The following is a 26399-nucleotide window of genomic DNA, read 5'->3' on the forward strand; positions in this document are numbered from 1 at the left end:
GCTCTGAGGGAAAGGTCCTCCAGGCTAGACGCCAAGACTTTCTCTGAGTTGAGGCCCTTTGCTGCTCTCTGCATCTTCCTCCCAGGCCTTAAGATGTGCAAGGCAGAATGACAATGCCCCGGAGACGTTCACACCCTAATCCCTGGAGCGTACGACTGTGCTATGTTCTGTGGCAAATAAGGATTAAAGTAGGGAGAGGAGTATGAGTTATCCAGGTGTGCACGAGGTAATCACAAGGGTTCTGAAAAGCGGAAGAGGGGGGCAAAGAAGAGGGTCAGAGGGAAACGCCACACTAGGGAAGAGGAGCCAGTGAGACAGAACATTGTTGACTTTGAAAAAGGAGGAAGGGGGTGTACGAGCCAAGGAAGGTGGGTCTCTGCAACCTGGAAAAGGGAAGGAAACGGATTCTCCCCTGGAGCCTGCAGAGAGGAAGGCAGCCACCTTGACTTCAGCCCTGTGACACCCGTGCCGGACTCCTACCCTACAGAGTTTTAAGATAATAGATGTATGCGGTTTAAGCTACTAAGTTTGTGACCCTTTGTTACAGCAGTAATAGGACATGTACACAGGGGTCACCCATGGGCTTCGTGTTCTGAATCAGTGACCTCTGCATAGCTGCCTTCCAGGCCACAGGTGGGAGCCCAACAGACATGGATGCAAGGCTGGGCTCTGACCCTCACAAGCTGTGTGGCGTCTGGCCAGTTCAGTCTGCTTACCTGCACCATGATGGTGTAAGGCCCCTCCCGATGGGGTAGGACCCTCCTGATGAGGTAGGACCCTCCTGATGGGATAAGACCCTCCTGATGGGGTAGGACCCCTCAATGGGGTAGGGCCCTTTACTGGGCTCTTGGGAGTGTTACTGGACAAACGCTGTGGGTTCTTTTGCAGGACGCACTCAATAACCAATTCCCGAGACATCGGGGTTTCAAAGAGAAAGTTAAATACTAGGTGTGCAGTCTCCATAACTGCAGTAGTTTGGATTCTTTTACTAGAGAAAAGATGGGCAGGGTTTAGGATAATGAGCTCAGTGGCCCCCAGATGATGGAATTAGGGGTGATATGATTATTGAGCATGCACAGATTGATTCCATGCTTAGTCACAGAATGTTTGCATGAAAATGATGGAATGAGGTCTAGGTAACTGGTAGGTGAAAGTCTAAGCTACTGCGCACGTCAGGTGGGCCCACTTTGGTGAGATCCAGCCGTGGTTATCAAGATAACTTTAGACTTGGGGTGGGTTAGCACTGGGCTGACCCAAGACCCTTCATTAATATACATCAGGGGCTGTCTTTAGCGATTACAAGACTCTAAAGTTAAAAAACTGGACAACTGGGTACAAATGAAGGTTAGTCACGAGGTTTTTACAATCCCAGGAGCAGAAGATAAGGGCTGTACAATCATTGTCAGAGATCAAGGGAGCTGGGTTACAATGCAGAGATTTCAGGAACTTCCCTCTGTTGCCTCACTCCAACACACCAGCAAGCTAAAAGGAATAGCTATATAAGGATTCAGCAATCAAAATCATGCCTTAACCCCCGATTTCTCAGTGACAGAAGCATGCAGTGAGTGAATGGACATGCAGCGTTTAGATCAGAGCCCAGCTCAGGTGCAGCTGGCAAGGCCCTTTGTACCCTGCTGTGGGACTGGAGAAGAGGCGAATGGTGAGCCAAGGGTGTGGCCAAGACAGGCCAGCCCAGGGAGCCAAAACTCAGGTCTGACTTCTGCATCTTGCCTGCTGCCCTTTGGGGGGACAGGGTGCAGGCCTGGCTGATGGTCCCGGCATGGTGGGGACCATGGCGGGTGACTGATGTCCCCCGCCATCCACCATCAGACCGTGACCCTGACATCACAGCCCTGTGGGGTCGTTATTGCCACCCTTGTCACCAGAGGGCCTGGAGCAGCCCCTTGGTTTGCCAGCAGCCTGACCTGAACCCTATTTCATTTACAATTTAAAACTCACAGTGGGGCGGTGCAACGGTGGCTCAGTGGCAGTGTTCTTGACTGCCATGCCGGAGACCCGGGTTCGGTTCCCGGTGCCTGTCCATGCAAAAAAAAAAAACAGAAAACCTCAAGGTGCCACTGTGTTCCAGGTTCCAAAGCCACCACTGAGGCTGGCACCTTGCCAGAGCTGGGCTCGTTCCCCCTGTATTAAAAAAAAAATACTTTGTTATAGTTATCTGATAATATTAATAGCATAGATAAATTTAAAAATAATTATATAAAAAATTCCATGCCCAGACTTTGTTTAAAATTAGGGAAACCATTTTAAAACAATGACAATATGATCTTGAGGCTCCCTCTTATGAAACTTATTTCTGTAGCAGAGAAGCTAAGCCAATCTATAGTTATGCCTAAGAGTTACTTCCAGAAAACTTCTTGTGGCTCAGATGTGGCCTCTCTCTCTCTCTCTCTCTCTCTCTAAGCCAAACTCTACAAGGAAAATCATTGCCCTCCCTGCTATGTGATTATGATATCCAGGGGTGAGGGTCTCCCAGGCAATGGGGGACATGACTCCCAGGGATGAGCCTGACACCTTGGGATGGACAAGGCTTTCCTGACCAAAAGGGGGGAAATAAAAGTAACAAAATAAGGTATCAGTGGCTGACGGAGTTCAAATAGAGTCGAGAGGCTACTCTGGAGGTCACTCTTACGCAAACTTCAGTTATACATTGCTATTTTTACCACAGTTTGGTAAACCCCAACCAAAATCATCCCTGTTAACCCTAAAAGAATACCTAGGGCTCTTTCTGAGAGTCTACAAAAGTTTCAGTCACTACGATTACTTTCCAGAAATCTACAACCTCCAGATAGGTCCCAGGCCAGATAAATCCTGGAATCCAGAGGGGCCAGCCTCTCCAGAACATCAACTAGTTCCGCCCTCCAACCCCATATTATCGACACCCCTTTCTAACATGAAAAGCTTAGAAAGGGCATAGTCCAAATACCCCTAACGATTGGGAGAAGGATCAAAGGAGAAGTTATAACAGAGAAGATAGGATTTAACAAATGAGTATGAGTGCTGAATCATTATATTGACACTTCTTTTAGTGTCCAGTGCCTTGGAGCAGCTGGAAGGAAAAACCTCAAATTCTGCAACAGTAACCCATGCCAAACCCTGAAATCTGTTCTATAACTACTTGTTACAATGTCCTTTCGAAATGTATTGCTTTATTCGTATATATATTATTTTTCACAATTAAAAAAAAAGCATTTTAAAACAACAACGACAACAAAAATCACTTCAATTTCACCCCCTGAGAAAACCACACCAGGAAAGGGAGTGTTCTGCCTTCCAATTCTACTCTTTGCACCCTTGGCTCCCCAGCTGCTCTACCTTCGGTTCCAGCCGCGCCTCCTCGGGGCTGCCTGGGGCCGGTCACCGAAACGGAGGTACCAAGTTTGTGTCGTTTGTCACCTCCCAGCCCCCCGCCCGCCGGGACCCGCGCGGGTTCCTGGGGATGGGCCAACGGGATGGGGGTACGGCGTGGACACAAGTCGGGGCCCTGGAGGGACAGCCCCAGAGTCCGATCCGCGCGGACAGCCCCGGGACTCCCAGCCCGCCCGGAGGAACGGGATACGCCACTGGCCGGGAAGGCGGCGGCGGCCCAGCGGAGCAACCCCTTCCGGCGCCTGAATGGAGAAGGGCGGGCCCTGGCGGGGCGCGCACGTGTGCATACGAGTGTGGGGGCGCCCATCCGGCGGGCCCGGACTACAAGTTCCAGGGTGCCCAGCGGCGCGCCCGCCCGGGCTTTCTGGCCGCGCGGCCCGCTGGCTCCGAGCAGGTCCCCGCGGGCTGGCACGCGCCACCGGGTCCCCGAGTAAATAAGGGAGAGACTCTCCTGAGCACCGTAAATAGAGTTCAAGTGGGCGGGGAGCCGCCCCGCGCCGCCTGCTCATGTCCCTGCAGAGCCGAGTGTCCGGCCGCCTGGCACAGCTGCGCACGGCGTGGCAGCTGTTGGGTGCCCGGCGCCCCTGCCCGACCAGGTCGGCGGGTGTCACGCGGGCCCCCAGCAGCGCGGGCAGCCTCCGGGCGTCCCTGGGCGCCTGCGGTCCCCGCGCGGGGACCCCAGCGGGAGTTGGGTCTTGGGGGGCAGCGGCGGTGGGGCAGAGAGCCGGGGTGCGCACCTGGGCCCCCCTGGCCATGGCGGCGAAGGTGGACCTCAGCACCTCCACCGACTGGAAGGAGGCAAAATGTAAGTGTGAGCAGGAGGGGGCGTGAGGGGCAAAGGTGACCCTGCCTGGGCCTTCCCTGGCTGGATAGCGCCTCATGGGGCAGCCTGGGCCACCCAGGAGACCTGGGAAAGTTGAGGACCCATCCAGCCTGGTCAGGGATCCCCCCCCCCTTCACAGCCACGCCCCTCGTGTGCCCAGCTCTGCAAACCAGTACACCCCTGGCCAAGTCCAGGCCTTCAGTCAGAGGTCAGTGTGACCAGAGTGGCCCTAATCTGCCTGGTATGGGTCCCCGGCACCCCTAGAGCTCACCCAGGGGAGCTGGCATTCTGCACTGTGCAGGAGGGGAACTGAACCCAGTGTCCACTCTGGCTGACTCAAGGTCACGCAGGGAGTTTGTAAAAGAGCCGAAGATTTCAGGTCCTGAACTCGTGAAGCTTTGCTGAGTGTGATTTGTCCAATCGTGAGGCATTGTAGGCAGAGTGGCAGGGAAGGGGCTGAGAGGCAGCCCTGGGGTAGGAGCCCCACGGTGCTGGGGCCAGGTGTCCCTTTGCAGTGGTCTCCGCTCCACCCCCGGGGCACCCAGCCTGGCGCCCTCTTGCCTTCACTGCTGGCAGGCTTCAGGCCACTCGGGAGCAGTCTCTCCCCCATCTTTGGGGGACACAGGGCAAAGGAGGAGGAAGAAACTGGGGGGGGCTCTTGCACCTGTGCTAACCTGCGAACCCCACACCCACCCCACAGAGTCTTCTGAATCAAAACTGCCTCCTCCCTCTCCTGGACTTGACCTGAGTCTGGGGGGCAGGGAGTGAGTCCCAGGACTGGGCCTGGGCCCTGCAGGGAAGAGAGGAGCAGAGTCCCAAATAATCCCCTCTGGCCCTGGGCCCCTCTGGCCACCCAGCTGCCCCTGCCCTTCAGTCCTTGCTCCCTGGCTTCTTGTTGGGTCCCTTCCCAGCTGGATCCTGTGCCAGGAGTGCAGGGAAGGCCACTCATTGGCCGGGCCTGTGTGGCAGAGTAGGAGTGGCCTCGGGGGCCCAGGAAGGCGTATCTGGGGTGGGGGGAGGAGGATCTTTGAACTGGCTTCAAAGTTCCTCAGGTGATTTATTCCCATCGTGAACTGCCTTACCTGTGCTGGGACGGAGCAAGGGCTAAAGAAAGCACTTGACTTGACTGCGAGCAAATGGAGGGTCAGTCATGCCCTCAGCCCTGGCTCCAGAACAGTGATCGGGGTGGAAGGTGGGGTGCTGGCAGAGACCCCTGCCAGGGGAGTCACTGCCCTTACGGGGAGCCCTGCTTTCCCTCTCTCTGGTTGGAGAATAGCAACTCAGGGTGGTAGAAAAGAGAGCTGGGGAGGGCAGGCACCTGTTCTCGGATCGGCCACTATTTCTGAAATCCAACTCCCCTTCCTCCTTTCACTCCATTCCCTGGTGAAACTGAAAGTGGCCAGACTTCACCAATTGACCGCTGGGCATTGTCAGGCTACCGTGGTGTCATGCGATGTCTCCTTCTCTGCTTGGAACCGGGGTTTCCGTTCATTCATCCATTCAACAAAGGTTTATTGAGCGCCTTCTGTATGGCCAGCCCTGTTCTAATACTGGGGCTTTGGCCCTGACCCAGGACGGCAAGGACCCTGGCCTTGTGGAGCTTCTAGTCTTAAAGGGAGACACAAGGAAATACAGGAAGACTCAAGAAAATTGTGATCAAGTAAATGGTACGTTGCCAGGTCAAGTCAGTTCTCGTGCAGAAACCAATACAAAGTAATGGCAGGTGGAGGCGTGAGCTGGCGGGGTCAGAGGAGACCTCGTGGGGAAGGTGGCCTTGAATTGAGACCTCACAAGAAGGAGCTGGCTGGGGAAGGGCTGCGGGAAAGCACCTTCCGGGCCCGTTATTGAATGACCGCTGGCCAGCAGGCTCCAGCTGTTGCCACCTCCACGTCCCTTACCCCAGGAACCAACTGTGATTCTAATCGTTATCACCAGTGCCAGCCCAGATGTGAAGTTCCTCTGCAGAAGGCAGATGGCAGCTTGTGGGACAGAGGCACAGAGAACTCAGGTGGGTCTCGGTTATCTATTGCCACCTAACAAATTACTCCCAAACTTGCAACGGCAGACATTTATCTTCTCACGGTTTCTAAGAGCCGGGAATCCCAGAGTAGCTTAGCTGAGTGGTTCTGCTGAGGGCCTCTCACTAGGGCACCTGGGGCTCAGTTAGGGCTGGAGAATTTGCTTCCACGATGGCTCGTTCCCTTGAGAAGGCTGTCAGGTGTGGGGGGGGTCTCAGCTCCTCACCCCAGGTGTGTCTCCCCGGGACTGCTTGAGCTCCCTTAGGACATGGCAGCTGGATCCAAGAGAGGGAGGGTGAGGAGAGCAAAACAGAAGCCTTTTTCATGACCCAGTCTTCAGAGTTACGGACTGCCACTTCCACTTTATTCCAGGACTTAGTGGTGCATCCTGGAGCCCACGGTAAAGGGGAGAGGAATTAGGCTCCATCTTTTGATGGGAGACGCATCCAAGAATTTGCCCGCACCTTTGTGAAAGCATCACACCGTGGGAAGCCTGGGGTGGGGGTGGGGTCTGCCTCAGCCAGACTGCATTTTGCTGGGGTCTGAGCCTCAGTCCTTGTAGGCTCGCCTTTTCCTTTTTAATTAAATTGACATCTTGAGCTGAGTTATACAGTGAAGTGTATTTTGTGTGCAGACCCCAAGTGCCCAGTCGATAACTTGTGCGTTTAAGCGTCTGACCGTGTGAACACACGCCCCTGATCACTCTGTAGAACATTTCCGTTACCCCGGAAGGTTCCTTTGAGCTCCTCTTTCCAATCAATACCCCACTGCCCCCAGAGGTAATCACTGTTCTGACTATCCATTTTGTCTCTTTTCGAGCTTCTTATCATTGAAGCACAGCAGTGCATGCTCTGTTGGGTCTGTCATTCCAGGCCTGTTATTGAATTATTAGTTTTCTCGACGTAATATCTGTGAAATTCATCTTTATTATTGGGTATACCAGTAAGCTGCTCTTTTTTTTTTTTTAATTGCTTTGTGATAGTCCATTGTACGAATGTACCAGCGCGTGTCCACGCTTTCTCCTGTCAGTGTGCATTTGGGTTTCCAGTTTGGGGCTTTGGTGAATAGAACTGTCTGGAGCATTCTGTGCATGTCTTTAATGGACGTGGGCTCTCATTCCTTTTGGGTGGATACTTAGACAAACTCCCAATGTTTGTCTCTGCTTGAGACAAGCATCTCTCAAAGACTGGCCCACAGTAACCATTTTAGTTGTGTTGGCTACACAAGCAAATGCTGTGCAATGGGTTGGCTTGAACGGTGGAAATTCATTGGCTCACGGTTTTGAGGTTAGGAGATATCCACAGCAAAGACTCATCAGGTGGTGCTTCCTTCCTGCAGACTGGCCTGCTGGAGCTGGCTGCTGGAACCTTGGCCCCAGGGTTCTCCATCCAATGGCAGAGCACGCAGCAGCCTCTCCTGGCCTCTCTAACTTCTGTTGAATTTCACCTTCCTCCTTCCTAAGGCTTTCTCTCTCTCCATCTGAATTGCATTCTGTTTGTAAAGGACTCCAGTGATAGGATTGAACCCCATCCTGATTGGGCTGGGGCATTCCTTCACTGCAGTTACCTCATTAAAAGCTCCTACTCACCATGGGTCCCCACCCATAGGAATGGATTAAGTCAAGAATGTGCTTTCCTGGGCTACATAGCTCTAAACCACAGTAACCAAACTCACAGGAGCCTGATGGATGGATCAGAGGCGGATGTGACGGCTCGGGGAGGGGAAATGGAGCAGCAGTGGAAAGTCACACTAGCTGGATGTAGCTGGACGGGACATCTTCTTGTGGGAAACCAAATTGTGGTCTTGGGATTATTCGGCAATGGTGTTCTCAACCAGGAGGCCGGCTGAATAATTCTGGAAGCCAGATCTGCTTCCAAATCCTTCCCCTTACCTGGGCAACCACTCTGTATTTCAGTTTCCACTCAGGGTTTGCCTGCTCTGGGTATGGGTGCGGGTGCCCCAGCCCCAAACCCCGAACTGCCCCCGGACAGAGGGCCGAATTCTAATTCCGCCTTGCTCTGGGCGCTCCTTTTCTCTGACTCTAAGCTGATTGCCCCACGTCCCTGGACCCATTCTCTGTCTAGGTAAGCAAATACCATCAGGCTGGATCTTCCTGGCTAGAAGTTTTTTGGGGGAGACTTCTGCAGTATCTGATTTCACTGGCTGGGGGTTATTTCCCTGACTTAATTCCCTCCTTTCTGGAGTCCCTTGTTATCCTGCCAAGTAGCATTTCATCAAAAGACAGTGGAAACAGAGTTGTGCTGTAAAGGCAGTTGGGTGTGATGGGACCAAGGTGGGGTCTGGGGTCTTGTGTCCCTGCTGGAGGGACAGGCCTCCAGGAGAAGGGACCCTGGATCCACGTTTCGCCCCACACAGTGTGTGTGTGGGGGGGAGGGGGGCGGGCAGAGCATGTCCTGAGACGAGAACAGGCATTGGTGTCATCTGGCACAGGCAGGCCCCAGCGCCACTGCTTCCATGCCCCAAGACTCAGTCTCCTCATCTGTAAAATGGGACCAATGGCGCCTGATCTGTAGGTTGTGCTGGGTTGTGTAGGTTGTCACCCGACTGCTCGATGCTGCCAATGGGCGACGCTGGGCTTGTGTTAACGTGTCTTCCTGACCCCAAACCTGCGGGTCCTCAATCAGGGGTCCCCTCCCCCCGAGCTTAACACAGGGCTCAGTGGGTCTGGCCTCAAATTGTACTGAGCAGAGGTGAGTACTCGCTCCAACACCGCCGTGGGATTTCTTCCCGAGTAGATGATTTATCTGATCCGATGGCTGGACCCCCACATTTTCCAGGCACCCCTGGCATCAGGAGGGGGAAGCCTCTCCCTCCTGTCTCCTGGGGAAACATCTGGGGAGGTCGAACGAACTCCGAGAGGCCTCCTGCTCTGTTCCCCATTGCTTTAGCTGCAGTCGAGGGGTGACCAAGAGAGGGGCCGTCTCAACAGCCCTCCTCGGCCCTACCCACCCAACTCTCTCCACGAGAGGCGCGTCCGCCCCTCTCTGCACCCCAGCCTGCCCTCCCCTCCCTGACCACCATCTTGCTAAGTGCCATAAAGACACTTCTTAAAACACATCATTGAATTGCCGTTCGCCCACTGTATTTTATGGCTCTGGCAGAGGCTGCATCCTCCCCTCTCTGCTTTCGTGCCCCGGAGCTTCTGGAAGCTTCTGTCTGGGGTCAGGCCTCCCCATCAAAATTGACTGCGAACATCTTTTTATAACACCTGTCTCACTGAGCTGTAAAATACCCTCGCCTCTCCAAAAAAGAACGAAAATTAAAACGTATGTTTTACATCTTTTATATGTATTAAAAAAAATAATAAAAGTCACTTGTGCTTTAAGTCTGCATCTGTCCTTCTGGCAGAAGGAGGTAGAAAATGTTATAAATGCAACGCATGTGTGCTCAGCTTAAGGTTTCTGCTTCTCTCCCTTCCACAGGGAATGAGGAAGGGTCTGGGGGCAAGAGTCCCCCCTCTCCAACCCCCCAATGTTGACAGATGAAGCTGAGGCCACAGCATGGCTTCTCAGGGTTCTGCCCAGCCCTGCTCCCCAGTTGATTTTTTCGTCCCCCGTCAATCGGGGACTAGAGCCGGGTGGAGCCTTCAGAGGCCAGGCAGCCCATGGCCCTGTCCTGGGGATGAGGAGAAGGTGCCTGTCACTCTGTCCCCTGTGGGGTGTGTGCTGGGGGACCGGGGGGCCGGAAGGGAAAGGCTGGCGGAGGGGCCCACGGTGGACACCCGGTCGGCGGGTGGTGGACCTGGGAGCTCTGGCAATCTCCTGTGCTGTCTCTGGGAAGTGTAGCATCTTTGGGCTTTGCGGGGAAGCAGGGGCCGTGCAGACCGGGGGTCACTCCAAGAAGACTGCAATTACTGGGGAGCACAGTGGTGGGGAGAGCCCCGCTGGATCCTGCTAGGTTTCCTCGTACTTGCGTGTGTGCCTCTGCCGCTCTCGCCCTCGCTTTCTCTTCCATTAAGGGAGGCAGGGGTGGCATTGGCAAAGGTGGCTGCCAGGGGACCCGAGGAGTCTCTGGGCACCCCCTCGGGGTCAGACGACAAGTGGGATTCAGCGTGTGGGAGTCACTGCCTGGGTCACTGCCAAGGCCTGGGCGTGCAGGGAGCCTCTGTTCACGACTGAGCAGAATGACACCTGGGGACTTAAAAATGCCCTTTACACACACACACACACACACACACACACACACACACACACACACACACACACACACACACACACACACGACCATGTCTCCGAGTTGAGGAAAAACCTTCTCTCCCCAGATTTTGTTTTGTTTTGCTTTGTTCTCTCCGGGGCTTCTTAGCAGGGCCGGTTCACAGGAAGGAAGGAGCTGATCTGATGTGTGCATTTGCACCTTACAGCTTACAGAATGTTTTCACAGCCACCTCCTCGTTTGATTGTCACAGCGAGGCTGGGATCTGGGGATGGACTGCCTTGTCCCTGTTTTAGGGACAAGATGACCGAGACTCAAAAGGGAGGGATTTGTCCATGAACCTGATGTCAGGAGGCCAGGAGGCCAGACCCAATGGGACCAAGGGCAAAAGAGGGGTAGAAGCCCCAGCCGCGGGCTGGAACTGGGCCTCACGGCATCTGTCCATTCTGCACATGGGGAGACAAACCTGGGCAGGCTGACGCCACCTTGCTGTTTGCCCTCTGGTCCAGCTGTTCCAGATTTCTCTCAATTTCTCCACCCAAATGCGCTCTCTCCTATCACAGGGCCTTTGCACACTCCATTCCCTCTGTCCTTAGCAAACTCACCCCCAGCCTCCAGGTCTCGGCTCCTTCATCCGTTGCCCCAGCCCGCTGAAGCCCACAGCTGCTCACTCATGCCGTGGGCCAGGTGGTGGAAGTCCAACTGCAAACACAAAAACCAGATCCCTGCGTGGAATTTACAGGCGAGATGGGCAATGTCAAGTCAGAAATAAACCAACAAAGGTGAACTGTCACATGTCTCTGCAGGGAGCATGAGGCTAGGGAAGGGGGCTACTCTGGGTGAGGGGACAGCGGTGAGAAGGGGCCTTCCCGGAGGAAGTAGCATTCCAGGGAGGAGGGGTGTGGCGGGGGCAAAGGCCCTGAGGCAGGAAAGTGCCCTGGGGCCTTTGAGGAATCGAAGGTGAGCTGCGTGGCCAAAGAGCGGAGTTGGGGAGAGAGCGAAGCTCCTGGGGAGGGTCTCACTGGAAGAGGTTGGGGAGCGAGAGGTGGGGGCTGGCCAGATCCATGGGCTGCAGTGAGGACTCAGGGTTTGATCTGGGTTTTAAACAGAAGACGGCATCTGATTCAAATTCCTGTGGAGGTCTCTGGGCTGCTGTGCCAAGACCAGACGATGGTGGGTGGCGAGGATGGGTGCAGGAAGTCAGTGTGAATTGGAAGCTTCTGGAAAGGTCTGGGGAGCCCTGATGGCTGCTTGGGCTTTCTGGGGCATTGTGGGGATAAGACTAAAAGGACCTGCAAATGCTGGGGTATGGGGGAGTAGGAGAGAGGGAGGGAGCTCACTCCCTGAGAGTGAGGAGGGCTAAGGCTGGGGAGGTGAACGAAGCACGTCTTTGGGGAAGGAGGCAAGAGTTCCGTTTTGCAGGGTGAAGTCTGAGGGACGTGGAGGCGGTGGGCTGTGGGAACTGGCCACTTGTTGGGGTTGGAGGTGCAGCCTCGGGAGTCATCAGCACCAAGAAGGCTTTTCAATCCGAGGGAACCGACACGACGTGGAAACCTAAGGAGGGTGGCGGGACCTAAAAGAGAGAGATCCCGGCCCAGAGGTGCGGGCAGGGCCACTGTCTTGGCCCTTGACCGCAGCCCAGTAGAGGAGAGGTGGAGGCAGTGACCAGACTGGCGGGGGCTCAAGATGCATGGAAAGGAGGAGGTGTAGACAGCTAGCTGGTATAGACAGGGAAGGAAGGAAGTGCGGGGTCGAGGGAGGGAAGAGGAGTGGGGGGGGGCCCCCGAAGGGGAGGGGCAGCTGGAGTGGCTGGGCAGGTGGGTCCCCAGGGGGAGACCAGGAATTTAGCGGGAGCCTTTTGCTTGGTGGCAGGACTCTTTTTCTCCAGAAGTTTGCTGCTACTGGGGCAGACCAGAGAAAGTTTCGGTCACCTCCTCCAGGAAGCTTTCCCAGCTCTCTCCTGCTCGGTCAGGTCCGGAGACCTCATCTCGCTTTAACCTCTCACCCCTAGGCCTGGCATGTGGTGGGTGCTTAATAAATATTAGTTGATTGGCTGATCCGCATTCAAACCACTGGTGATTCAAACCATTCAATCCCGGATCCAATCTGGGATTGCCAGGAGGGGAATCCCAGGTACTAGCTGTGGCCAGCGGAGCGCTTTGCTGTGTACGGAACTAAGCCTGCTCCTCTTCTTACTGCATGCAGGAGGTGGGTTTCGTAGCCTCATTTTACAGAAGACAATTGAGATTTAGAGAGGCTCCTTCTAAATAGCAGCCCCACCCACCCACCCAAACACACACACAAAGAAGGAGCCTTTGAGGGGGTGCCCTTGGTCTGCTCCTGTGGGGAGGGTGGCTCTTGAGAAGGGGGTGCACGGAAATGGCTACTAGCGGCAAGGAGCACCAGTGACGGAGGGAAAGTGTGGGAAGTTCTCAGACCATTTAAAATCTGATTGTTTTGCCCCTGGGATGAAGTCCCGTTCTTAACAGGCCTTGGAGGCTCCACGGTTGGTGCCGCGTCCTCTCGGGGTCATTCTCCCCACCCTCATGCTTCCCCCACCCCCACCCACTCACTGAATTTCATTCACTCAGGGCTTCACACATGCTGTTCCTGCTGGCGGGACACCGTTCCCTGCACTGGCCACCTCCCCCTCCTCTTCTGAGTCTCACTTAAACATCTCTTGTCCGGGAGGCCTCTCCCACTCCTCGCCTTCCCCCTGGGCTTAGGGTCCCAGCTACCTTCTCTCCCAACTCCCTGCATGTCCCTTTTGCACGTATCAGAACATGACTCACACACGTGATCGATGCCAGGGTCAGCCTTTTTTCCCTGCAGGATTGTAGGCTCCCGAGGCCAGGACCACACCTGCCTGGTTCACACCTGCAGCCCCCCCAGCTGCAAATGCAGCCTCTGAACCTCGTGGATGCTCAATAATGTGGAAGGAGAGTGGAGAGCAGCGGGCAGAAAGCCTGGCTCTGGCTGAAGTGGTAGCTGAAGCAGATTTGGGGTATTACTAGTCTTTTAGGAACTGGGGCCTTTCCATGGATTAGGTTGTGCCGTGTCTCAGCAGCCTTGTCAGGGGGTGGGGTAGCAGAAGGGCACATGTTGGGAGCCCTCTGGTTGGCTGTTTCCATAGAAGTTTCTAGAAGGCAAACCCTTTTTCTCCCACCCCCTCCTCTAATTGCCCTCCTCTTCCTACGCATTTCATTTCGGATACTTTCTGAATTCCTTGGTGGTGACCTTTGGTCAGTGGTGGCACGCCCCGCCCCGTTGGTAGTTGGGGGCAGGGCGGGGTGGGGATGCTCAGACAGCCGCAAACCAGCAGGGGGAGTCCGTGAGCTGTGAGCCTGGACTGCAGCTCTGGCAGGAGGCAAGAAATCTCCCGGTGGAGGTGGGTGGGAGTGGGGGTGGAGGCTCAGCATTTCTCTGCCTGGAGCCATCCCAGGGGACAGGGCAGGGTCGGAGCAGGGCCCAAGGAGGACCTGGATCCCCTGCTCCTAACCTCCTGCCTGCCCTGAGCCCCTGTCTCCTCATCTGTAAAATGGGTACAGTTCCAGCCACATCTGGGGGAAGCGCTCGGCCGGTGCTGGGGCTGTTGAAACAGGCCCCAGACTTGCCTGCTTCTGTCCTACTTGGAAAAGACAGTTGTCCTGGATCCCTGTGTTCTGCCACCATCTAGTAAAGACAGTGTGATGCAACTGATCAGTGATTAACTGATGTAACCGATGGAGTGTCACCTGCCTGGCATCAGCACCCACATACGAGCAAGCTCTTAACTGCCCTGCGAGGGGCCTCCTAATCCACCTGCTATAAAGGAGAAAACGGGGCTGTGGCAGGAGAGTGGCAGAGCCAAAATCAGAACCCAGCTCTGTGTAGCCTGAGTCCCTCTGCCTCCCTGGGCCTCAGTTTCCCCTCCTGGACAAAGAGGGCTGGCCGAGCTGTTTTGGGGGCCACTGGGGCTCTAAAGCCTGAGGGTGCCTGGCCCCTCCCCCGTGCCCCTCCCCCACCTGGAGGCGTGCGCGTGGGTCTTCCCGACTCCCCTGGCCGCCCCCCTTCCTTCCACACTGATTCTCCTCCTGCCCTCCCCACCTTGCCCCTGCAGCCTTTCTGAAGGGCCTAAGTGACAAGCAGCGGGAGGAACACTATTTCTGCCGGGATTTCATCAGGCTGAAGAAGGTCCCGACGTGGAAAGAGATGGCAAAAGGTAGGTCCTGGTCCGGGGCTGGGGGTGGGACGGAGGGGGTCGTACCTGGCTATTTGGACGCCTGGCTTGGGAGAGCCATATAGAGGATGACAAGAAAAATAGCTATTCAGCATTTATTGAGTGCTTACTGTATACCAGACACTTTGAGTGCCTCACTTCATTTAATTATTAAAATAGCCTGAGGCAGGTTCAATTTTTACCTCTATTCTAGATTGGGAAAGGGAGTCTTAGGCTGGTTAAGCCACTTGCCTGGAATTTTTACAGGGTGAGCGGGGATATGAAGCTGGGGTGTAGTCAGCTCGCAGTGGGACAGGCTGGTGAGCCGTGTAGGCCTGGTACCCTGGCCAAGCCTCAGTTTGTAAAATGGGGATGGCTGCATTCGTACCGGACCTGTGCTGCCGTGGGGGAACACAGTAGGTGCCTAATCAGCGTGGGCTGGCATTATACCATCCTCAGCCGCCATGCAGCAGGCTGCCTCTGCCAGTGGTGGAGGGCAGGGTCTGGGTCACCCTGCAGTGTGGGGGGGCAGGGGGGGACTCTCTGTGACGCCCCCTCCCCGATACCCTCTTGCGCCAGGGGTGGCCGTCAAGGTGGAGGAGCCCAAGTACAAGAAGGACAAACATCTCAACGAGAAGATCTCCCTGTTTCGCGGTGACATCACCAAGTTGGAAGTGGACGCCATCGTCAACGCTGGTAAGTGGGGGCTGCCGGTGGCGCGCCCCCCCGGTGGCCGCCGCGTTGACTTCGTTTTGCTCTGCCGAGCTGGCCGGCCGGCCGCAGCGGGCGCCACCTGGCTCCAGCCGGGCTTTCGGTGGCCGCCGGCGCCACCGGACCGCGGCGAATGGGCCCCACGGCCGCGCTTCCCTTCCAAGCCTGACCTGCCAGCGGCCGGGGGGCGCCGCGGCTGAGCTGCTTGCAGCGCCCGAGACCATTAGCGGCCGGAGAAGGGGGAGCGCCGGGCTGGTGGCGTCGCGCGCCGGGACGCACAGGCCAGCACGGGGGGCCCAGCCTCGGGGGCTGCAGGCGGCTCTGCCCGCCCCCCACCCCCACCCCCACCCCCGCCGCCCCACTTCCTTCCTGCCCACCCTGCCCCTCGCAGACCTGGGAGAGGGGGGGAGGGAGCTCGTCGAGGCAGCGGAGGGGGAGGGAGGACTCCTGCGGCCCCCTGGCAGCTCTCCAGCGCCTGCAAATGGGGCCTGCTTGGCTTCCCGCGCGCCTGGCTCTTGCTGGCTGGGCAGTTAATCGTGATGAGTCCCGGCGTCCCGGCTCCTTCCCCTCTTGGGGGAGGGAGGAAGGTGCCTTTCTCCTCCTCTCCAGCTGCGGTTGTCTGATCAAGGTCAAAAGGCTCTAGTTAAGTGCTTTGGAGCGCTCAGGAGGTGGGGATGAGAGGCGACCCTGTCCAGCCGCTCTGCAGGTGGCTCATGAAGAAAACTAGTGGAATGGAGTCCCAGCCGTCGCTGGCTACCTCCCTTACCAAGGTCTGCTCAGACGAAGGGGTGCCCGGTTCATAGACGCCCTGAAGGCTGGCGGTACCCCAGCCTGAGCCAATCCTCTTGTCTTGGGCTCCGACTCATGGGGAGAATTGTGCAGTGCCGCCATCTCCACCCCCCAAAACTTGTGCAAGGTAGGGCTCCCCCAGCGGCTTCTCATCTCCACATTGAGCTTGCAGAGATTGCCTGATGCCCGTGCAGGCAAGGGAGTGAGTCCCCGAGTGCCCCTGGGACATGGTAGGGCCGGTGCCATCTGTGTCTCCACCGACCTCGCTAAGTGGCTAGACTCGCAGGACCCAGGGAAAAGTGGCCACTTCTTTGGGCTTTGCCCTGTGAATGTTTGCAGGGATGGACAGTCACAGGGGGTGTCCCTTCTACCCCCTGTCTCAGGCATGCAGGTGACAAGGTCAGTGGAGACAGGCACCCTGACTTGGAATGGCTGGTTGAGGGAGCTCGTGGTCGCCTCTGGGTGTCCCCTGGTAGGCAGGTGGCTGGGAGCGGGTCTGCAAGTCCACCAGGGGAGACGTGGAGTTAAGACAGACCACTTCTGGGTTGGCAGGTGTCCCAGCAGCCTGGTTGAGGGGTGGTGGGGGAGGGTCTTCTTGCCTCCTGTGCCCAGAAAGAGGCTGGCCTGGAGCAAAAGGACCCAGGAGGTCTCGGCGCCAGGGCAGAGTGGGGCCACTTCCTTTCCTTCTGCCTGGGGCCGTGGCTGGGGGGCAGCCACGCAGGCCCTGGTGCCCGCAGCCTTGTCGGACACAGGCCGGGGTGTGGGAGGTGCCCAGCTGGTGCTTTCCTGGCTGAGCTGCAGAGAGGCAAGCAGGAAAAAGCAGGGTGGGGGGTGTCAGGGGCCCTAGCCGCTGCTGCCCAGCCCGGGTTGGTGGCTGGCTGCAGCGCGGGCTGCCAGGCAGGGCGCGGAACCAGCGCAGGGTGTCGGCAGGACGCAGATGGAGTGGGTGGGCACTTGGCGGCTGCACTCGGGCTGCGGTGTGATTAATGGCTCTTCCTAAGTGCCCTTGTGACTCGCCCGACGCTGAGAGCCGGCTTTGTCAGCTCCTCGCGCTCCCTGAAAAGCACTTTCATCCTAGCCTTGTTTGATTGCAGCCGAGCTTGGGGGGTGGGTGAGGCAGAACCCCCTTTGATGCGTTTCTCCTGGGACAGCCCCCTTCGCCGAGAACCCACCTGGAACCCCGTCTCCTTTCCGTACAACGGGGATGGCTGAGGCCCACCCGTCGGACTGTTGGGGCATTAAGGAGACGGTGCCCCGGACGTGTGAGGTTCATTCTGCACCTGGTGAAAGCCCGGGGAGCCCAGTCCCTGCTGCTGTCGCTGATGTCACGGAGGCCATCACCGAACGCTGAGTGTCAACCCCGTCCTGGGGGTGTTGAGGGATGCCGGTGCCTCCGCAGCAAAGCAGCTTTCCCCTCTTCCTCTGGCTTGCCTCAGTTTACCCTTGGTGCATTTTCCTAGAATCTCCTTTTCTTCTGGAAAGAGACTCTCAGTTGGGAAGTGCAGGACTTAGAACCCCCCTGGAGCCCCAGGGAATGCCCGAGGCAGGCCCTGGACTTGGGGCTCCCATGCAGAGCTGGTGTCCCCTCCGAGCCCTCTGGCCCTTGTGTTCGGGGTGGCCTTGGCAGTGGTGTGACCTCAGGGGTCCTTGGAACCTTTGCTCTGGCCCCATCCCCCAAGGTCCCTAGAGCCTTTGCTCTGACTGCACCCTTGGGGTCCCCGGAGATTTTGCTGTGGCTGCACCCTGGGGGTCCCTGGAACTTTGCTCTGATTGCACCCTGGGGTTCCCCGGAGACTTGGCTGTGGCTGCACCCTGGGGGTCCCCGGAGACCTTGCTCTGGCTGCACCCTGGGGGTCCCCGGAGACTTTGGCTCTGGCCGCACCCCTGGGGGACGCTGGTGGCCTTGGCCCTGTCTCTGGAGCATGCGTGGGGTCTGTGGCAGCCCTGGGGTCCCCAATGGCTTTGGTCTGGCCCCCTAGGGTCCCAGCGGGTTTGCCTCCACCCGGCCCCGCTGGCCACCAGGAGGCAGCAGAGATCACGTTTTCGGGCGCCCAACCATCCCGTAAATCAGCCTGTTTATTAGCAGAATAAAAGTCGTGGGTAACGCAGGGCTTTTCGGGCTGCATAAATCTGCGTCTGTGCCTCATGAAACCCATATGTGCTTAATTCATATGTAAAGTTTCAAGCAGGAAGAGAATACGTGTCCATTAAATTCTATTTGACTTGATTATAATCATTAGGCGTGAATAATTGCTCCTTAGCTCCGACCGCCGAGCCTCCACAATAGGCAAAAGGAGAGAGCAATTATCTCGGGGTGGGAATTTTTAAATTTTATTTTTGGAGCCAAGGACGGGGCTGGCTGGCCCTGGGGGTTTCGGGGGGCCTGTGGGGACAGTGTTGGCTCAGCCTGGATCTGGGGGCTTGAGGCCCGGCTGCCAGAGTGGGTTTTGTGGGGTGGGGATGGGGTCTCTTTGGGTTCCTGCTGCCACATGGGGAGGGCACGAGGAAAATGCTGTCGCTGCCTCAGTTTCCTCCAGCTGCAGGGGAGGGGGCTGGGGGGCTGCGCGGGGCCTGGAGGGGCTGGGACCCCCAGACTCTCCTCCATCCTGCAGAGCCACAGGTGGGGGGGGCCTCCCTGTGTCCAGCCCCGTCCCCTCTCCTTGCCACAGCAGACTCCACCCTTGGCCTCTCTCAGAACCTTGGAAAATCCGATTGTTTCCCAGCGTTTGAAATCCAGGGAGCGCCTTTACCCCACTTTGCTGGTACCTGAATGCAACTGCGGTGTGTGGTGGTGTGGGAGTGTGTGTGTGCGGCTAAGGGCCGGTGGGTGTGCCTGTGCTTGTTGTGTGTGTGGGTGTGTTGTGTGTTTTTTGTGTTTATGATGCTGGATGCGAGGAGAGTGTATGTGAGATGTCAGGTGTGTGTGTGTGATGTGGGGTGTCTGTGTGTGTTGTGTGTGATGTGTGACATGTGTTGTGTGTGTGTGTGCATCATGTGGGGTGTCTGTGTGTGATGTGTGATATGTGATGTGGGGTGGGTTGTGTGATATGGGAGTCTGTGTGTGATGTGTGTGATATGTGAGTCATGTGTGTTGTGTATGTTCTGTGCGATATGTTGTATGTGTGTGTGTGATGTGTAGTCTATGTGTGATGTGTGATATGGGATGTGTTGTGTGATGTGGGTGTCTGTGTGTCTTGTGTGTGATGTGTGTGATGTGGGGCGTCTTTGTGTGTTGTGTGTGAGGTGTCTGTGTTGTATGTGTTGTGTGTGTGATGTGGGGTGTCTTTGTGTGATGTGTGTGTTGTGTGTGATATGGGGTGTCTGTGTGTTTTGTGTGATGTGAGGTGTCTGTCTGTGTGTGAGATGTGTGTGTTGTGTGTGATGGGGCGTCTGTGTGTGTTGTGTGTGATGTGTGATGTGGGGTGTCTGTGTGTTGTGTGTGATATGGGGTGTCTGTGTGTGATGTGTGTGATGTGTGTGTGTTGTGTGTGTGATGTGAGACGTCTGTGTGTTGTGTGTGATATGGGGTGCCTGTGTGTTTTGTGTGGTGTGGGGTGTCTGTGTGTGATGTGTGTGATATGTGTGTGTTGTGTGTGTGATGTGGGGTGTCTGTGTGTGTTGTGTGTGATGTGTGTGTGTTGTGTGTGATGTGGGACGTCTGTGTGTGTTGTATGTGATGTGTGATGTGGGGTGTCTGTGTGTTGTGTGTGATATGGGGTGTCTGTGTGTGATGTGTGTGTGTTGTGTGTGATGGGGCGTCTGTGTGTGTTGTGTGTGATGTGTGGTGTGGGGTGTCTGTGTGTGATATGTGTGTGTTGTGTGTGATGGGGCGTCTGTGTGTGTTATGTGTGAGGTGTCTGTGTGTTGTATGTGTTGTGTGTGTGATGTGGGGTGTCTTTGTGTGATGTGTGTGATGTGTGTGTGTTGTGTGTGTGATGTGAGACGTCTGTGTGTTGTGTGTGATATGGGGTGCCTGTGTGTTTTGTGTGATGTGGGGTGTCTGTGTGTGATGTGTGTGTGTTGTGTGTGATGGGGCGTCTGTGTGTGTTGTGTGTGATGTGTGTGGTGACGTGTGCAGGGTGCCATGTGCGTTGTGGGGCTGTGGCATGTGGGGAAGGGGGCTGGCGCAGGGGGTAGAAGCGCCTCCTACCCCATGGGTGGTGGGGCCCGAGGACGCAGGGGGCACGACCACCCCCCGCCCCCAGGCTGTCCCAGGCCCTCCTCAGGCCCCTTCGCCCAGCCCAGGCCTCTTGTGCTGACAGCGCCCATGGCAGCTGGGGCTCCCGCCATCTGTGCCGGCCACGGCTCCTGCCCACAGGGGCAGGCCGCATCCATCTTAATTAAATTGGGCTGCCATGCCAGGGAGATAAGCCAGGGAGCCCCGGCGGCCCCCCGTGCTGGGGCGGAGTGTCCGGGCACAGTGCCTGCCTGTCCCATGTGGCGACCAGTGTCAGGAGACAGCTGTGCCGGAGCCACCTCTGCAGAGCGTTGGGCCAGGGTCTCCACCCGGGTGGGCCACAGGGGCTGCTGCAGCTCCCCCAGTGCCCGTGACCTTGACTGCTTGGCTTCCTTGGGTTTTTCCACCTTTCCAGCCTGCCCTGTAGGGTCCCTCGTTCCTGATGACAGCCAAGTCCCAGGCAGGAAATACCCCAGGCCCAGAGAAAGACCCCCATTCTTGGCCAACCCTAGGGTCCGGCCACCCGGCCTTGGCCTTCGGGGCCCAGGGGACGGCTTATTGATGAATGCAATGCTCTATGCAGGGACAAAAGGTCCCTTTCACTTCAAAGTGGCCCAAGCCAGCGAGCGAGGCCGAGGCGGAGGGGCCGGGGACCCGGTGGGCAGCCCCGCTCTGCTCCGGCCGACATCTCCGAGCCTCCGTGTGCTCGTGGGACCCACCCCAGGGTGGGCTGAGAACGGGAGCCCTGGAAATCACGTGGGGAGCCATGCTTCGCAGCGACAAACCGGCCTCACAGGGACTTTTCTAAGCAGCTTATTTGCTTAAACTGAGGCAGGCGGTGGTGTTCCATGGCCTGAAGCCCTGGGGCTTGGATTTGTGCAGATCTTGTCGGGCGCTTTCGGCCCTTGGCCTTCCAGAGCCTCCGGAGCCAGCCTTTACCCCTTCCTGCCGGGTGCCCCGATCACAGCCTGGTTTGGGGTGTAGGCCACCCACCCTGCTCCCAGCTGTTCCCCGGCCGCTGGCCGCTTGCCTGGAGTCATGATTTAGACACCACCCGGATGGACTAGCAGGCAGGGGGGCTTGGAGGGGCGCGGACTGCCTTGTGGGACGTGAGCTGATGCCAACCTGTCACCGTGAATCGCCTCATCTGTCGCTTGGAATTTAAATGCATTTGCCGAGGCTGCAGGTCATTGCCAATAACAGAAACTGCTTTGCGGGGGTCTCGGCTCCTGGGAGGGTGAAAGGGTCTGCTCCCTTTGTCCCTGGAGGGGACAGGCCACTTGCCCTGTTATCTCAGAGTCCCCCTTCCAGTGAGCAGACAGAGGCCAGAGGAGACAGACAGACATGCTGCCCAGCTCAGCAGGTGGCTGAGACAGAATTTGAACTCGGGGCCTTTCATGCATTCCACAAACGTACATGTCCGGCCTACTGTGCACCAGGCATTGGGCCTCGAGATATGGTCTGTCATTCAAATATGGGCATGGGGCAGTGAGACACGTGCATGCCAAGGGGCGTGGTGGGAGTGCTGCCTGCAGGAGGCCACCGGAAGGCTGCCTGGAGGAGGGTGCCAGGAGGTCAGCAGGAGGAGGAAGGGAGAGAGCTGGCAGGCAGGGGGGATGTGGGTGGACACGGGCTCCTGAGCTGGGGGTGGGGGGCTTGATCACACTGAGGTATAGATAGGCTTGGGCTGCTGTATGGGAAATGGGGTGGGGAATAGGCTGGGGTCTGCAGAAGGAGGGGCCACTGGGGTGAGTGCCACGGCCCACCCAGGGTGACAGGTGACAGGCAAGGACAGGGGAAGCCCAAAACTCGGGGGCCTCCCTCCAGGTCTCCTGGCCCCCTGGTATTATTAAATCAGCCCCATTATGCCAGTGGGGAATCAGGCTCAGAGACATGAGCTCCTTAAGGTCACACAGCTGTCATTGGAACCCAGGTTCGCTGCCCCAGAACCATCAGAAAATCAGTTATTTTGGAGACAAGATGGAGTGTCTGAGCCAACATGTGGGTTCAGGCCCATTGGCCTCTGGGGAGCTCCAGCTCCCGGGACCTGCCCAGTCAACCTGGGTCCCAGCCCCGGTGCCCAGCCCACCCCAGGGAGCTCCTGCTCTGGGCTGGGGGCTGACTCCATGCCAGGACGTCCCCCACCCTGTGCCCAAAGCAGGCCCCGTATCTGCCCCACGTCCTTTGCATTTTACCAACAAGGCACGGATGGGTCCCCGGCCCTGGCATGAGCAAAACCAGAAGTATGACTCCGTCTCGGATACGCGTGGTTTAAGAGTGACGCGATCAGATTTGCTTTCCCAGAAGCTCGCTCTGGGTTCAGTCTAGGGGGCCACGGACTGGGCTGGGAAGGCCAGTTGGGAGGTCTGGAGTCTGGGCATCCCCCTCTCCCTGTCAGAAACCCCAGGACACCCCGAGAGGGTGCCAGTGCAAAATTTCCACCGCCACGAGAGGAGGGCAGCTTGTTTCCAGAAGGTCGAGAAGCAGTTACATAAATTCATAAATGATGGATCCCTCCTGAATTACTGAGTTTCCCTCATGGGCTCCCAGGGTCTGGTCCAGTGAGCTGAGCTATGGCCAGCGGGCAGGACACGGGGGACCTGGAAGGCCCTTTCACTCCAAGATCTTACACTGAACTGGAGCCTTCCTGTCATTTCCAAAGGGAATGTCAGGGTGGACCCTGGACCCTGTGCTCTGGACCCAATGTCCCTTTGTCCTGGGCCTCAATGAATGTTTGTTGAATGAATAAATGACTGAATGTTCTTGAGAGTTGGTTAGTGGGCTCTCTCCAGCCACCCATCCAGGGCCAGGAGAAGCAGATCCCTTTTACAGGCCTAGGAGGTAGACGTTTAGCTGTGGGGTTCAGGGCTCCAGACAGGCATTTACAGTCCTGTAGTGGAGGGTAAGGAGTGGAGAAGCCCAGCGAGGGCTAGCAACCAGCTCAGGGCCACACAGCAGGAAAGGGGCAAAGCAGGCGCTCATCCCCAGGCTTCCTGCCTCCCATCTCGGGATCCTTTCTTCTTGGTCCTTTGCTCCCTCTCACGACTGACATGTGGTTAGAAAACACCCGTTAGGTGTCCCACCCTGGGAAAGGCTGCCCCCGTGTGAGCGGCCCCAGAGGGCGTCTGTGTGTCCAGCTCTCCCTGTCCTTGAGGCTGTCTGGCTTCCATGCTCGCACCTGTGTGCCTGCCTGCCTGTGTCCCGACATGCTCTCCGCTGAGCGCTGAGCTGAAGAGGCCGGAGCTGGTGGGAATGTGTGTGTTTGGAAATTAATGGGGACCATTAAATTGGCCAAGCATGAAAAGGGCTGGATCTGCAGCCCTTGGCTTGCTCTCCCAGAGTCATCCGCCAGCGCCTTGGCCAAGGCTACTGGGCTGGCTCCAGGACTCCCCAGCAGGTTATTTAACACCAGGGCACCCTGTGGCCCTAGGAGAGGTGGCACATAAAAGCCTCAGAACCCCCACCTCCCTGGGGTCCAGGATTCCCTTTCCAGCCTCCTCACCCCCAACCCAGCCTTTAAGGATGGAGGGTGGGCTCACACCCTCTCCAGGTCCTGGGGCCTGGCCTCTTCTCAGCTCCTGGTGGCCTCTGGGCAGGCTGGTGGACCTAAAAAAAAACGATCGAAGCCTCCAGCCCCTGTCTCCTCACCTCCCACTCCACCCCCCCAAAACGGTCCGATCTGCTCTGGAGTCACCCTAACGGGGACCCCTTGTAGTTGGGAGAGGAGTCCTGGGTATAGGGCCTGACTCCACTGCATAGCGAGTCACTCAGCCTCTCGAGCCTCAGTTTCCTTGTCTATAAAATGGGGACACACATGCGTTAGGACCCCACCTCCTCCCAGTAGAGCTGTTGTGAGTTTGAAAGGAGATACTTTGTGTAAAATGCTTGGCCCGAGGTCTGGGTCAGAGTAAAACCTTCAAGAGATGTCAGCTCCTGCTACTTTGCCCTGCTTCTCTGGGAGGTTGCTTGGACCCGCTGAATGGGGCATTCGATCGGCCAGTGCCTGCTGTGTCCCCAGCTTGGGTGGGCTAGGGACAGGGGAATGATCCCTTCCCTCAAAGAGCCTGGGGAGCCAGAGGCAACAGCCCCAGGCGGTGGGCAGCTGAAAGGAGGAAGAGAAGGACTGTCCTGTGGGCAGGCGGGGGCACCCCCTCTGCTTTTCCATGCGGTGAATTGAAGTCCCCGGGACCTGGGTGGCTGAGGGGCTGAGCTCTTCCTGACCACCCGTCTTTTGGGATTTGGGGTCCCCTGGCCACGAGGGTGCAGGCAGGAGGGCTGCCCTTCCCAGTTCACCAGCAGAGCTGTCTGGGTCTCCTCTGCCCTCTGTCTGGAAGGATGTGTGCTCACATGGAACAGCCCATGCGGGCGACGGGAGGTGGAGCAGGACGGGGGATGTTCCCAAGGGAAGCTGGGTGCTTGGAAAAGTCCTTCCTGTCAGGGCTCTGCTGAGGCCTGAGCTGGTGGAACCGAAGCTCCCGTGCCAGCCCTTGTGCTCCCCTCCTCTCCGTTATCACACATTGCAGAAGCTCACCTATTGAGCCCATTTATTTATTTTGATATTTCCGCAGGCCCTGGCGGTGTCTGGCTCCCATCAGCTGCTCAGTCTCCTGTCCCCCCTCCCTGCAGTCTTGTATGCTCACTTTAGCAAGAGGGTGTGTGGCTGGCCTGGGGCCTCTGGTGACAGGGGCTGTGGCTGCTTAAGAGGCCAACAAGGCTAGAATCCTCTTGTTCCCCTAACTCGGGCAGGTCCCTGCTTCCCTGGTCCTTAGTTTCCACGCATCTGCCTTGTGGGGGGACTAAGAGGAAAAATGCATGCGGGAGACAGGTTCGATTCCCAGGCCATGCAGCAAAAAAAAAAAAAAAAAAAAAAAAAAAAACAGAGAGGAAAAATGCGTTTGCCGCAGGTGCTGCCCAGCCCTCTGTGGGTGAATGCTAACCATTGATTTTATTAGTTTCTTGGGGCCCTCGAGGGCAGGGCTGGTGTCCATTTCCTGTGGATGGCCAGCCCTGGATGGTGGTTGGCTCTATCCCCTGGAAGGACACAAACCTGGAGGGACTGCCCCAGTGGGCACGGCTGCTGGGGCACCGGGCAGGGGAGGGACCTCAGCTATTTGCATCCGTGTGGGGGTGTCAGGAGGCAGAAGCCAGTGAAGACTCGGGAGCTTGGCGGGGCTGTGGCTGGGGGGTGGGAGGCAGTGAGCAGAGGTGGGTGGGGAGGGTGGAGGGGGTGGCAGACGCAGCCTGCCCCCCTCCACCGAGCCCCGGGGGGGGCATCCCCTCCCCCCTTTGTTCATTCTAACCCCAGCAACCCCACTCCCGAAGGCAACAAGTGGTAGGTCTTTATGCAGCGGCCCCCCACCCCACCCCCACCCCGCGTCCCCATCACGGCTCCCTCTCCCTCTTCGGACACTGTAATTGCCATAAAAATAGGAGCCGAGCTGCGCGGGCGGCGTGGCAGGTGGGAGAGAGCGGCCGCCTGCCAGCCATTCCCCTGCCAGCAGGGCTCGCGTCTGTTTTATTACTGCCGCCTGGCTGTATTTCACATTCGGTTTAAACATCATCAAACGCCACGTCCCTTTTGAAAAGCGGGAGCTACCTTGCTGAGGATGGCGAGGAGAAACAGGGACATTAAAATCTACAAGCAAGTGGCCCGGAATTGACATTGACCACAGGAGCCGGGCAGCTTCAGCCGTCACAGGAGTTGATTCTTGTCCTAGCAGCTGGCCGGGGAGGTTTCCCCATCAGGGACCCCGGGAAGTGGGGCGGGTGGCAGGCTGAAGCCCTGGGTGGGGGGGGGTTGGCAGGGAGGGTACCGGAGGGAAGCAACCTCCCGACACTCAGTCAGATGGGACAGAGCTGGGTTCAAGCCCTGCTGTGGCCACTTAGGATCTCTGGTGATGTTGGCTAAGATACACCACCCCTCTGAGCCTCAGTTTCCTCACTGGCGAACCCAGAGAGTGCCACCCCTCTGGAGGTAGCTAGGAGGATGGAGATGATGCGCACAAATGCCTGACATGTCCTCAGAACTCAATAAACGGCTGTTATCACCAAAGAAGTGGGTCTTTGAGTTGGAATGTTTTTTTTAATAAAAAAAATTTGACCCACCTGTTTCTACTGAGAAAT

General features: G+C 57.1%; 1 protein-coding gene and 1 long non-coding RNA gene across 4 annotated transcripts in view; one reads left to right on the forward strand and one right to left on the reverse strand.

Moving 5' to 3' along the window:
- Positions 1-1369: 1369 nt before the first annotated feature.
- LOC143645859 (uncharacterized) lies at positions 1370-3593 on the reverse strand. Its single transcript, XR_013157198.1, has 3 exons — positions 3334-3593; positions 1960-2142; positions 1370-1482 (listed from the first exon to the last, which is right to left on the reverse strand). It is a non-coding gene; the product is annotated as an uncharacterized LOC143645859 (long non-coding RNA).
- Positions 3594-3731: 138 nt separating this feature from the next.
- The window catches only part of MACROD1 (mono-ADP ribosylhydrolase 1), a 146251-nt gene continuing 123583 nt past the window's right edge, over positions 3732-26399 (forward strand). For all 3 annotated transcript variants that reach the window (XM_077115886.1, XM_077115884.1, XM_077115885.1), the window contains exons 1-3: positions 3732-4192; positions 14501-14602; positions 15179-15295. In XM_077115886.1, the coding sequence (XP_076972001.1) occupies positions 3895-4192; positions 14501-14602; positions 15179-15295 (517 nt within the window). In that variant the 5' untranslated portion in view covers positions 3732-3894. The remainder of the gene's footprint in view (positions 4193-14500; positions 14603-15178; positions 15296-26399) is intronic.

The sequence above is a fragment of the Tamandua tetradactyla genome, chromosome 9, assembly GCF_023851605.1.
Source record: "Tamandua tetradactyla isolate mTamTet1 chromosome 9, mTamTet1.pri, whole genome shotgun sequence".
NCBI lineage: Eukaryota > Metazoa > Chordata > Mammalia > Pilosa > Myrmecophagidae > Tamandua > Tamandua tetradactyla.